Source organism: Oncorhynchus mykiss, chromosome 30 (assembly GCF_013265735.2).
Source record: "Oncorhynchus mykiss isolate Arlee chromosome 30, USDA_OmykA_1.1, whole genome shotgun sequence".
Taxonomy (NCBI): Eukaryota; Metazoa; Chordata; class Actinopteri; order Salmoniformes; family Salmonidae; genus Oncorhynchus; species Oncorhynchus mykiss.
In genome coordinates, this window is record NC_050570.1 from 8,517,706 (window position 1) to 8,530,753 (window position 13,048).

At 42.6% G+C, this 13,048-nt stretch overlaps 1 protein-coding gene across 1 annotated transcript; it reads right to left on the bottom strand.

Moving 5' to 3' along the window:
- Nucleotides 1-1,614: 1,614 nt before the first annotated feature.
- Nucleotides 1,615-8,800, bottom strand: LOC101268961 (ERp57). The gene is given in 13 exon segments (NM_001281398.1): nt 1,615-1,722; nt 2,373-2,430; nt 2,546-2,625; nt 2,717-2,845; nt 3,093-3,201; nt 3,688-3,870; nt 4,156-4,281; nt 4,568-4,684; nt 6,379-6,508; nt 6,639-6,746; nt 6,862-6,979; nt 7,167-7,245; nt 8,667-8,800. Coding segments are annotated over 13 exon segments (1,479 nt in total).
- Between the last annotated feature and the right edge of the window lie 4,248 nt (nt 8,801-13,048).

Genomic DNA, 13,048 nt, shown 5'->3' on the forward strand with positions numbered 1-13,048 from the left:
TGGTGTGTGTAAATACTGGAGTGATGTATGATGGTTAATAAAAATTGTTCATAGACCAATTTTTGATACTGTGTCCATGAGTATGCAAGTATGTTTGGGCTCCCAAGTGGCGCATCGGTCTAAGGCACTGCATCTCAGTGCTAGGGGAGTCACTACAGACCCTGGTTCCATTCCAGTCTGTATCACAGCGGTCTAAGGCACTGCATCTCAGTGCTTAAGGTGTCACTACTGACCCAGGTTCAATTCCAGGTTGTATCGATTCCAGTCCCATAGGGCGGCGCACATCGTCCAGGTTAGGGTTTGGCTGGTGTAGGCCGTCATGGTAAATAATATTTTTTTCTTAAATGACTTGCCTAGTTGAAGAAAGGTTCAATAAAATGTTGAAATGACATGTCATTTCACCTTTTAATCAGAACCAAATGTAGATGTTGTGTATAGTCATCTTTTTCCTAGGTGGAAAACCCAGGGTCAGGTAATCATGGCTGGTTCAATTCCATTTTGACTTCCAGAAAATCAGTTGTCAAATTTAGGAAGGGTGCTTTGTCTTGTCAGTATCTCTGCCTCGCCCCACCAGTCACTTCAATAGGAATTGTCAGTGGTCAAAGCGGACTTTCACACCTCTGCTCTGGGATCAATGAAATTACACAGCAACATCTACAAAGTGTGAACTATTCACTTTCGTTGAGAAGCAAGGCAGTGTTTCACTAGATGAAAATAAACCGTGACACTTTACTTTAGTACAAAGACACGAGCACATTGTTGATTGTAAGAGGCTACTTCCAGACAAGGCCAGTTTCCTGGAAACAAGCCTATACCAGGTCCAAAACAACCTTTCAGTAGCTCTGTTGAGCATTTCAGTCCAGGAGTTAGCCTAGGCTGCGTCCAGGAAACAGGCCCGTTAGAAGTGCAACACTACATTTATTGAATGGGTCCCGTGTGATTTAAGTTACCCTTTAATTAGGCAAATCAGTTAGATTCTTATTTACAATGACAGCCTACCCCGGCCAAACCCTAACACTAACACTAACACACTGGGACAATTGTGTGCCGCCCGCCCTGTGACTGCCGCCCTATGTGACACAGCCTGGAATCGAAACCAGGGTCTTTAGTGACGCAGTGCCTTAGACCGCTGCACCAATCAGGAAGAATATAGTTTAGAAATACCAGATTTGTTTTCTTTAGATCACAACCCCCCCCCCCCCCCCCCCCTCATCTCATAAATTCAAACAAAACATATTGGTTTTGTGGGCCTTTTTATTTCACAATCCTTTCAAATGTACAAAAACAAAGACGTGGTACAAAATAAAAGGAATTCACCATAACTCCCCTCTTCCAGAAATAATAAACTAATAGATGACTGGAAATTGTTATTGTACCAAAGTGCATCAGAGGTACAGACAGACCAGGGGAAATAAACTCAATTTCATTTGAGGCAACAAAAAATAAAATATTCAGGCAGGCCCTGGACACCACCTCCACTTTCCACAGTGTTCGCAGAGCGGCAGGACCCTCATCTCAACTGGGCTCAGAGCATTCTGTAGTTCACTAAAGATTGGAATATAATTTAGTTGTCAGTGTTTTCCCCTCCTTGGAATGTGGGCTCCAGTTGAGCTTCTATAGCTCGATCTTCTTCTTCTTGGACGTCTCCTCTTCCTGAGCCACCAGGGGGTTGGTGGCCTCCTCCTTCAGGTAGGAGATGAAGTCACTGACCTCGCGACCTCCCTGAAAGAAAAACAATTGACAAGCCAGGTTAGCTGCAGCATCAATGTGACACAATAAGTCCTACATGTGAGTATCCTTGGAATCTTCTATGAGCCAGAAATTATAACATGCATTTATAAAGATATATATTTTTTTACTACTAAACCAAGCTAGACCAAAGCAGTTGTTTCAAATGGGAACAAATGAGTTGTAGTGGGCAGAACAAGTAGCAGCTAGTGAGAACCTATGGGTATTGTAGTCTACATTTACATATTTCCGTTAGGGAACGCCTACTCTGAATACCTCAATTTGCCTTTTCACTCCTAAACAATAACATTTTTTACATATTTTTTTTAAACAAAGAGTGAAGTCGACAAAAAAACATGTAATTTAAAAAATAAACTTAGTCCACTCTGTTCATAGCAGATTCTAGTTTTGGGAACAGAAAAACAGTATTGAGATCAAAGGTTGTTTCACCGATGAGAAAATGACCAGAATGTCAACCAAAATCCATCTCCTTCCATCTTCTCCCACTGGTAACCAATGAGCTTCCTCTCATCACCATATTTGGTAGTGAGTGGAAACGCCAAGCGGATGCTTCACATTTATACATCCGGTGAAATATCTGTGTCATTGTTCTATCTGAGGTTGTGTGTATACTCGGGACAAACCTCGTATTTCTTCGGGCTCATTTTCTGTCCAGCTGGAGAGAAGAAGATGGTGGGGAATCTGAAACATGGAATTTAAAAGCATGAGGATGAAGGAGCAACAGCCATGACATGTACACCGCCTGCATGTCAAACACTTGCTAAATAGTTATGACTGTTGGAAATGTATCACTCACCCTCTGACTTCGTATTGAGATGGCACGTCATTGGCTGTGGCATCCATCTTTGCGATGACAATGTTGGGATCACTGGACAGCTGTGAGGTAGAAAGGGTGGGGGGGGGGGTTAGTATCACATGCCAATGAAGAATGGCCATAATCACATCATTTCAAATCAGTAGCACTTACCTTCTCTCCCAGCTCTTTCCACTTGGGTTCCAGGCTCTTGCAGTGACCACACCAGGGGGCGTAGAACTCAATCAGCACGTCCTTGTCCTCCTCGTTCACAATGGCGTCAAAGTTCTCAGCTACCACAGTCTGGAGGACGACAAAGGATGGAAAGGGTTGGCCTTGGTGAGAATGGTTTACACAGACAAACCTAGAAAAGCTATGCCTCTTCGTGGAGTAAAACAGGGACATCTGTCAGACAGTGCAACATAAACAGATCCTCCCCCAAACACACTGCTCCAATTGGAAACGATCGACGTTGCTGCTTCGATTTCACATTTTGTCCGATTTGAACGCGCCCAACCGCTTGCAATGTCAGTCTCAAGCGCCGACTCACCTTGACTGGGCCGTCGTTGTTCTCAGGGATTGGCTCAGACTTGAGGTAACGCTTCAGCTTGCCGTCAAAGTAGTCCTGCAGAAAACGCTCCAGGGCCTTGCCGTCACGTCTGTGTAAAAACCCAAGGCATTGTACTGAACCAGTAGAGAAATAGAAACTTCCTGTGTCTGGGTTTTATCTGTAGGAGGGCACAATGACCCATTAGAGCTGCTATATTCAGTGGAAAGTGTACATTTAACTTGCTGGCAGTAAGACAATACGTGTATAAATCTTTGTCTGCGTCTAAACTGCGGTCCTGGCTGATATCCTTTGTTGCAGAGAGTTTCAAATGTCAAACTTGGCGACAAAGCCCCAAAAGCTTTAACATTTTTTTCAAGGGATGCTTGAAAATCTTCCGTTCTATGTCAGAATACACTGAGTGAATGAGAGAGCACACTCAAACAGTAAGTGAATTCCCTAGTTAAAAAACAGGTAGCACTTGTATGATCAATAAACTCTAAACCAGTACATTTTCCACCAATGTCCATCACCCTATCCTAAGGGATACCATGTCCGAAGAGCCATTTGGAGTTGTGTGGTGATAAGTGACACTTACGAGAACTCCTCGGTCATGACGTATTTGTCTCCCTTGGCGGTGCGGATACCGACCACGGGAAGCTCCCCGGAGCTGGCGTCCAGGCCCATCTCAGCGATGTCTTGGCTAAAGCTGTTCTTGCTGGCCACAGCAAAGTTCAGCTTGTTCCCCTGGTCCAGGAAACCCTTAGCCACCTTCATTACCCTATAGACAGTGAGAGAGGAAGTTGGGTTCATGCATATAACAACGCCTTGGAACATTTGTCATGCATCCCAAATAGGCCATTGAAATGCAAATCTGTTGCAAATCTCCATTGAACATGCTTTAATATCCATGTCCAGGAAACCAGCCTTCAGAGTCCACAACATGAGGTACAAGTTGAGTCTTAAGGACTCACAGCTGGAGAGATTACACGTTAACAAAACTTAGCACACGAGACAAAAGGAAGGTTCCCTCCTGGGAATAAGTGTTATTTATTAGGGACCCTACCGGTTCCTCCAGTAGTTGGAGCCTTTGGGGTTCTTCTCGTAGTCCACATCGTAGTAGGCCACCAGCAGGTCCTTGCCCTTCATTTGGTCCTTGTTGTCGTCAGTCATGTGGGGGCACATTCCAAAGCTGACGGAGAAGAAAACATGCAGTGTAAGAGGTACAACTTGTTTCATAAAATGTCAGCATGCAGGACGCAGTAGACTAGAGGTACAACTTGTCAAGAAAAACACAATCCCCTCATTCTAGACCGTGGGATTGAACAAAAACATTTTTTAAAGGCTGCTCTTGACAGAGAAACTGGTCAACGCGTCTCCCAAGAACTCAATTCAATAAGAATCCCTTGAAAACTGCCTAAAAAAGGTTCACCAGTGCCAGCAACACAAAAGGGAGAAAATATTGTGGTAAAACTCACATGTTGTCCTGGATGAACGGCTTGATCTTGGCGTTGGTAAACGTGTCCTCGCTGAACTTCACACTGCTCTCTTCAAATTTGTTGTTGAGGCGTGATGGACGGAACAGAATGATTCCCCTGCAATAAAGCAGAACACGAGATGATAGTGGCATCAGATTACACATCAAAACAAGAACACACAAACACAGTGAGCATTATTAAAACAGGGACGCAAACAGTGAGCATTATTAAAAACAGGGACGCAAACACAGTGAGCATTATTAAAACAGGGACGCAAACACAGTGAGGGTCCAAAAAGGTGACACTTAATTTTTGCACTGAAACATGGGAGAGCAAAAAAAATTGCAGGAAAATGCAGGTTTTAACTAATTAAACAAAGAATATGATCTACAAGAACAGTCTGTGTGTAAAATAAAGTGGTTTGTGTGAACCTAACTAGCAGCTAAAAAAAAAATCCAATGTTATTTGTTGACTAGAATTTACTGCAAATGACACTCGAGTCTTAAGAAAAAAAAACAATACACTAATATTGCAGTTGGCCATGACAGCCTTTATAATAGAACACTTGTGATCACACACACATCTAAATATCGCAGTAGATTTTTTTCACATCTTAAAGTAGAAATAGAATTGCTCTATTATAGTGGCCACTATAGAAGACATCTATCAAATGCACAAGGCTACATGTGTGCAAAAATAAAGTTCACGGAGTAAAAAAAATTAAATAACCACCCCCTCACTCACACAAAAAAAATATCTGTGTGCTACACTGCACATTACTACATTGTTCACTGTCTGCCTGTGGACATCTGTTCTACAATGTGCCAGCAGAGCATGATACCCTATGTTGGCATAATCTATTTCAGGCAGAGAGCACACCTGGCATACCTCTTTATCCACTGTATTGAAAGAGGGAAAGTGTTTGGTGTTCCTTTCAACTCTACAGTGGCATCCAGTTTAAGACAGGCTCCGGCTCCAGCTACACTTGATCATTGAATCCACTTGTTTAACAAACTCCTAATTTTCACTTAATTCTCTCATTCTGAAAATAAGCAACTAACGCGTTATAACTTCAGGAATGGCAAGAATACTACAGCGAATTGGTTAGGTTACTAACGTTAGCTAGCTAGCGGTCTGACTATTAGCCAGCTAATTTTCAAACAATAGCTGATCAAATAATTGAGTCCAAGTTAGCTAATCTTGCTCAACATTTCTCTGGCTAGCTTACGGAGGAGAAGTCGATCCAGCTAACAAGATACTTAACAATGCTAATACTTATTCCACCCCACTTTCTCCCTCATCTCAAACTTTCCAAATGCCAGTTTTCTTCCAGTTACAGCTCATGAAGTACGCTTCATCACCTTCATTTCACCCCCGTCTCCGTGGTCAGGCTTCTCACCTACCTCTTCGTTATCGTTCAGGGGACACGCTGCTGTAAATAGCACATTGGTTGTGTCTCCTCTCTTCAGTCGCGTGCTGCATTCTGTTATGTGAACGATTGGCTGAGCCTTGGATACAGCCAGTATTGCTCCAAATGCATATCACTCGTTCGCTTACAGCCAGTAGTGATAAACCCCCCCCGTAAACGTCTCATTGGATTAACGATTCACGTACGTCACCCATTTTGGATTCAAAACAGCGAATTTCACCAAAAGGTGACTAGTTTGTGTCCCTGATTAAAGTGACAGTTCACTTAAAATACAACATGATTTTCCACTTACCTTACGCCTACAGTGGAGAAAACATGTTTGTATTTTGAGTGAACCATCCCTTTACAGGAATGAACAAGCCAATGATCAGAGAACACTCACTCTCCCTCCACGCCATGCTTCTGGAGAAGCTCCTCTGAGTTGGTGTGTGCAAAGCGGAAGGACTCTCGGAGGGCACTGGCCGACTTCAGGAACTCTGCTTTGGCTGGGCTTCCACCGTCAGCAAAGAAACCTGGACAAGACAGACACAGGAAACACAGCATACAGTCAAATATCAGACAACAAAGGCAAAAAGTAGACATTTTACTCAGTCATTTGGTTTTGTTTATTCATGCAGAACTCAACGTTAAGGCAAAACCTACCCACAACACTTGCGTCACGGTCTCCGACATACTTTGTGAAATCTGCCTCGGTCTTGAGCTCCACAGAAGCTGGGCCGGCCTGCTTTTTAAGATGGCTGACAATTCCATCTGACAAGAGAAACGATTGAAATACAGGGTCAAAAACATGTAATTAGGTGGATACCAGGCAGTGAGTGACTCAGCCCATCAGGACAAGACGATATTGAATGTTAAGGCTAAATACCTGCATTTCTGGGTCCATCGTAGGCACCAGCGTCCTCTCCATCTCTGAAGATCTTCAGTGTTGGGTAACCGCTGACTCCGTATTTCTGGCAGACGTTGTTGTGGACCGTGCAGTCGACCTAAAGCAAGATGTCAGGTGGCCATCACTTAAGTGTGACCTAGAGCACAAACTGTGCAACTAGCTCAGTTTATAGAAACCTTATGGACATGGCTGTCTTTACATAAGTGTGGGGTAGGTATTACACACACACAACCTTTTAAGACCAAAAGGTCAAAAATGTAAGGTGCATTAGGTGGCTGAAGTACCTTGGCCAATCCGACGATGCCTTTCAGACGTGTGGCTGCCACCTCATACTCCGGAGCTAGTTTTTTACAATGGCCACACCTACAGGACAAACAAAGTGAGGTAAACTGATAATCTGTAAAACAATAAAATCTTGGCCCTTATGTTGCCTTCCCAGGCAGTGAACCGTTCAGGCCTCAGTGGTAGCTAAAAGCAGGGGGAATTTGATACCACCGTGACAGATCAAATTGACGTGTAAATGGACGTTGAAATAAATGCAGCAGCAATGGTTTGAGAGAAAAAAGGAAATCCACATATTGCTTGGAAAATACAAACCTGTATGAAGTTATCAAATCTGATCAACCATCTTGAAAAGGATAGATTGGCTCTGATTATCTGAGGAAGCCCTGCTCAAGTTTGACAGCATTGTTGAACTATGTAAAAGTTTTGGGGACCAATCGGGAGTAGCCACCCAAGCTTCACTGGCCAATCATAAGGTTACAACTAAACTAATATTGTCACTGAGGTATAGAACCTAGCAGGGTCATAGCCAGAAGAGATCCAGCATTTTTTAAATGAACAGATTTGACAGGTTAGGAAAATTCATGCAGCGGGTTAGGAGAGTTAGGTTAAGGTTAGGATACGCTTTAAATAAAATGCATCTAAAAAAAAAATTGACAAACCCTGGATCCTTCTAGCAATGACCACGTAGCAGGCGTAAAAAAAATAAACCCCTGAGAAGAAGCCACATTCAGTTTAGTTGCATCCTTGAAATCCGGATGCATCGGAATTTTGGCAACTCTGCTAAGGGTGGATCTTCACTCGACATAATTATGTCTAAGCTCCGCCCATTTCTATAATTTATCTTTTTAAAATCTGATTATAAACCTAACCCTACATGTTTTGTTTTCATCCATTTTTAAGATGGTCAATGTTTTACTTTGTGGCTGCGTTAACTAGTGACAACCCAAAAGAGAGGGTTACAACAGTGGCAGGCCAAACCCCCGACGTCGTTATTGTTAACTTCATTGTAAGGTCATTTCCAATAGTAATAGCTACTAATTTAGCCTTAAGGTTAGAGGTAGACAAGATAACTTAGTAAACTAATGATCAAAACAAACTACGAATTAGGCCATTTATTATTAAAACATGAAACGTTCTGGATAGCCAGGCTCAACTAGTTAGCCAACAAACCAGACACCTTAACTAGTTAGCGAACACATTTAATAACGCGTAGCAAAGTGCATTTAACAAATGGGAGCAGAAAGGAGAGTCACACGGCTAGGCTGTGGCAAATTAGATACGTTATGAAGTGCATGGCTATGAGCTAACCATTATTAGCTAGGTAACAGTACCTAGCTAGCTAGATGCAGTTGGGGGACACAAATTTTGCTAACGTTAACACACGTTTATATCAATTCTAAAAAGGCCCATTAACCTTTTGGACAAGCTAATGTTATTCCTCTTGCGTGAGTAACTGAACAGTATAAAATATACAGAAACGCACAGCTAGTATATCTTACCATGGCGCAAAGAATTCCACGAGAATCATCCCGTGGTCTCCAATTTTACTGTCAAAATCGTCATCCGTGAATTCAATCACATCACTCGCCAGGGCAACCCGGGCGAGAACAACAAAGAAAAACAATTTCAACATTGTAAAACGCGCCAACGTCTTCTAAATCCTGCAATAATAAAAAAAAATTAAAAAGAGGCGCAATTTGAAATGTAAAGCTTGTTTTTAAATGGGGGGGAAAACCTAATGTACAAGGCTTTCTCGCTAGGCCCAATGTTGGTGGCACTGTTCGAAAGAGAGAAAGCGTTAGTGGTGAGGATGTGTATTACCGGGGCTTCTCAAAGGAACCCAAGTGTGGCATCTTACCATTGGAGTTTAAACAGCGTCATACTGTCTTAATCAGCCAATAAGAGTCCGGCACACGTTATTTCCTTGTTCACGACCAATCTCCATTCATCTCCTTGGCTATATCGTGAATAATTGTATTGAAAGAAAATCATACTGATATTGATCCCTTAGCTCAATTAATTAAAATACAGTAAAACAAACGTTATTTGTTTGAAAAATAACATACAATCACAGATATTAAAATAGTCTTTATTTTTATGTTCATTGCCTGTTCATATCTGTTCATAACAGTCTATGACTTGGGTGACTGGAGTCTCTGACAATTTTATATGATTTCCTGGATTGCAGGAAGCTTGGCCCCAGTGATGTACTGGGCCATATGCACTACCCTCTGTAGCGCCTATCGGTCAGATGCCGAGCAGTTAGGATGCTCTCGCTGTAGAACTTTTTGAGGATCTGGGGACCCATGCCAAGTCTTTTCAGTCTCCTGAGGGAGAAAAGGTTTTGTTGTGCCCTCTTCACAACTGTCTTGGTGTGTTTGGACCATGATAGATCGTTGGTGATGTGGACACCAAGAAATGTGAAACTCTCGACCCGCTCTACTACAGCCCCGTTGATGTTAATGGGGGCCTGTTCGGCCTGCCTTTTCCTGTAGTCCACGATCAGCTTCTTTGTCTTGCTCACGTTGAGGGAGAGGTTGTTGTCCTGTCACCACACGGCCAGTTCTCTGACCTCCTCCCTATAGGCTGTCTCATCGTTGTCTGTGTCGTCAGCAAACTTAATGATGGTGCTGGAGTCGTGTTTGGCCATGCAGTCGTGGGTGAACAGGGAGTACAGGAAGGGACTAAAAACACACCCCTGAGGGGCCCCAGTGTGTTTAGGATCAGCGTGGCAGACGTGTTGTTGTCTACCCTTACCAACTGCAGGGGCGGCCCGTCAGAAAGTCCAGGATCCAGTTGCAGGGGTTTAGTCCCAGAGTCCTTAGCTTAATGATGAGTTTCGTGGGCACTGTGGTGTTGAACGCTGAGCTGTAGTCAATGAACAGCATTTTCACGTAGGTATTATTTTTGTCCAGTTGGGAAAGGGCAGTGTGGAGTGCGATTGAGATTGCGTCATCTGTGGATCTGTTCGGGCGGGATGCAAATTGGAGTGGGTCTAGGGTGTCCGGGAGGATGCTGTTGATGTGAGCAATGACCAGCCTTTCAAAGCACTTCATACAGTGCCTTGCGAAAGTATTCGGCCCCCTTGAACTTTGCAACCTTTTGCCACATTTCAGGCTTCAAACATAAAGATATAAAACTGTATTTTTTTGTGAAGAATCAACAACAAGTGGGACACAATCATGAAGTGGAACGACATTTATTGGATATTTCAAACCTTTTTAACAAACAAAAACTGAAAAATTGGGCGTGCAAAATTATTCAGCCCCTTTACTTTCAGTGCAGCAAACTCTCTCCAGAAGTTCAGTGAGGATCTCTGAATGATCCAATGTTGACATAAATGACTAATGATGATAAATACTACAATCCACCTGTGTGTAATCAAGTCTCCATATAAATGCACCTGCACTGTGATAGTCTCAGAGGTCCGTCAAAAGCGCAGAGAGCATCATGAAGAACAAGGAACACACCAGGCAGGTCCGAGATACTGTTGTGAAGAACTTTAAAGCCAGATTTGGATACAAAAAGATTTCCCAAGCTTTAAACATCCCAAGGAGCACTGTGCAAGCGATAATATTGAAATGGAAGGAGTATCAGACCACTGCAAATCTACCAAGACCTGGCCGTCCCTCTAAACTTTCAGCTCATACAAGGAGAAGACTGATCAGAGATGCAGCCAAGAGGCCCATGATCACTCTGGATGAACTGCAGAGATCTACAGCTGAGGTGGGAGACTCTGTCCATAGGACAACAATCAGTCGTATATTGCACAAATCTGGCCTTTATGGAAGAGTGGCAAGAAGAAAGCCATTTCTTAAAGATATCCATAAAAAGTGTTGTTTAAAGTTTGCCACAAGCCACCTGGGAGACACACCAAACATGTGGAAGAAGGTGCTCTGGTCAGATGAAACCAAAATGTAACTTTTTGGCAACAATGCAAAACGTTATGTTTGGCGTAAAAGCAACACAGCTAATCACCCTGAACACACCATCCCCACTGTCAAACATGGTGGTGGCAGCATCATGGTTTGGGCCTGCTTTTCTTCAGCAGGGACAGGGAAGATGGTTAAAATTGATGGGAAGATGGATGGAGCCAAATACAAGACCATTCTGGAAGAAAACCTGATGGAGTCTGCAAAAGACCTGAGACTGGGACGGAGATTTGTCTTCCAACAAGACAATGATCCAAAACATAAAGCAAAATCTACAATGGAATGGTTCAAAAATAAACATATCCAGGTGTTAGAATGGCCAAGTCAAAGTCCAGACCTGAATCCAATCGAGAATCTGTGGAAAGAACTGAAAACTGCTGTTCACAAATGCTCTCCATCCAACCTCACTGAGCTCGAGCTGTTTTGCAAGGAGGAATGGGAAAAAATGTCAGTCTCTCGATGTCTAAAACTGATAGAGACATACCCCAAGCGACTTACAGCTGTAATCGCAGCAAAAGGTGGCGCTACAAAGTATTAACTTAAGGGGCTGAATAATTTTGCACGCCCAATTTTTCAGTTTTTGATTTGTTAAAAAGGTTTGAAATATCCAATACATGTCGTTCCACTTCATGATTGTGTCCCACTTGTTGTTGATTCTTCACAAAAAAATACAGTTTTATATCTTTATGTTTGAAGCCTGAAATGTGGCAAAAGGTCGCAAAGTTCAAGGGGGCCGAATACTTTCGCAAGGCACTGTATATTACCAGTAGTGTCCAATTCAAAGATTAGGGCCTAATGCATTTATTTCAATTGACTGTTTCCTTATATGAACTGTAACTCAGTGAAATCTTTGAAATTGTTGCATGTTGCGTTTATATTTTTGCTGACATGCAAAAACATTTTGGGACTATATCAACAATGGACTAATGAAACATCATTTTCCTTTAAGGATGTGTTTACAGGCCATGACCTTCATATTGTTGCTGCTGCTGGTGTTTGCTGATGTCTTCGCTGTGGTCAGAGTCATCCAGAGTTACACTCGCTCCAACGTCGAGGGTCTGGTTTATAACATGAACTTTAAGTGTGTGATATTTGCTCTTACTATGAAATATTTTTTGGGGATGTATTGAACAGTAGTATTTCTCTCATTCTCAGTTATGATAAAATAATAGGATTTAAATGTGTTATAAACAGTTGATATTGAGCTTATCGTGCAAAATTAAATTTGTTATAAATCTCCTACAAAGGCCTTCAAGAGTAGCATGCAATCTCTTCCCACTGGGCACAGACGTCAATTCAACGTTTAATAAACGTTGGTTCAAAATCATTTAATTGGATTGGTGTAGAAACAATGTTGATTCAACCAGTGTGATATTACATTACAGATAAAGTTGGAGTCCCAAGGAACAAAACTTACAGTTTTGACAAATTCATGTTACATATTCAAAAGGTTTTTTGACACATTTTCACTAACTTTTAATTTGTCTCCCAGAGATATCTACAACTCCTTCATCATTCTTTTCATCCTCATCATCACGGATCACTAATATGCTCTGATCGCCAACACCCGCAAAGTTCCAGAACTGGGCCAAGACACCTGTGGCCTGTACATCATCTTCTGGCTGCAAACATAAAACAGACTGGACTTCCATTGCAAACCATTTTAAACTATTTTCTATTTTATGCCCTAATGAACAGTCCCCTGGTTTCCTCTGTTAGACTGGGAGGTATACGTGGAGGACAACCTGATGGTGATGCAGGAGCAAGAGGAGGACGAGAAAGTCACCTGGCCCGGGACTCTCTCTTCAGGTACTTTAAGCTGCAGAACATCCTGAACAAGGAGAGGAAGAGGCTGAAGAACATCCTGGACGAGGAGAGGAAGAAGCTGCAGAACCACCTGGACGAGGAGAGGAAGAAGCTGCAGAACCACCTGGACGAGGAGAGGAAGA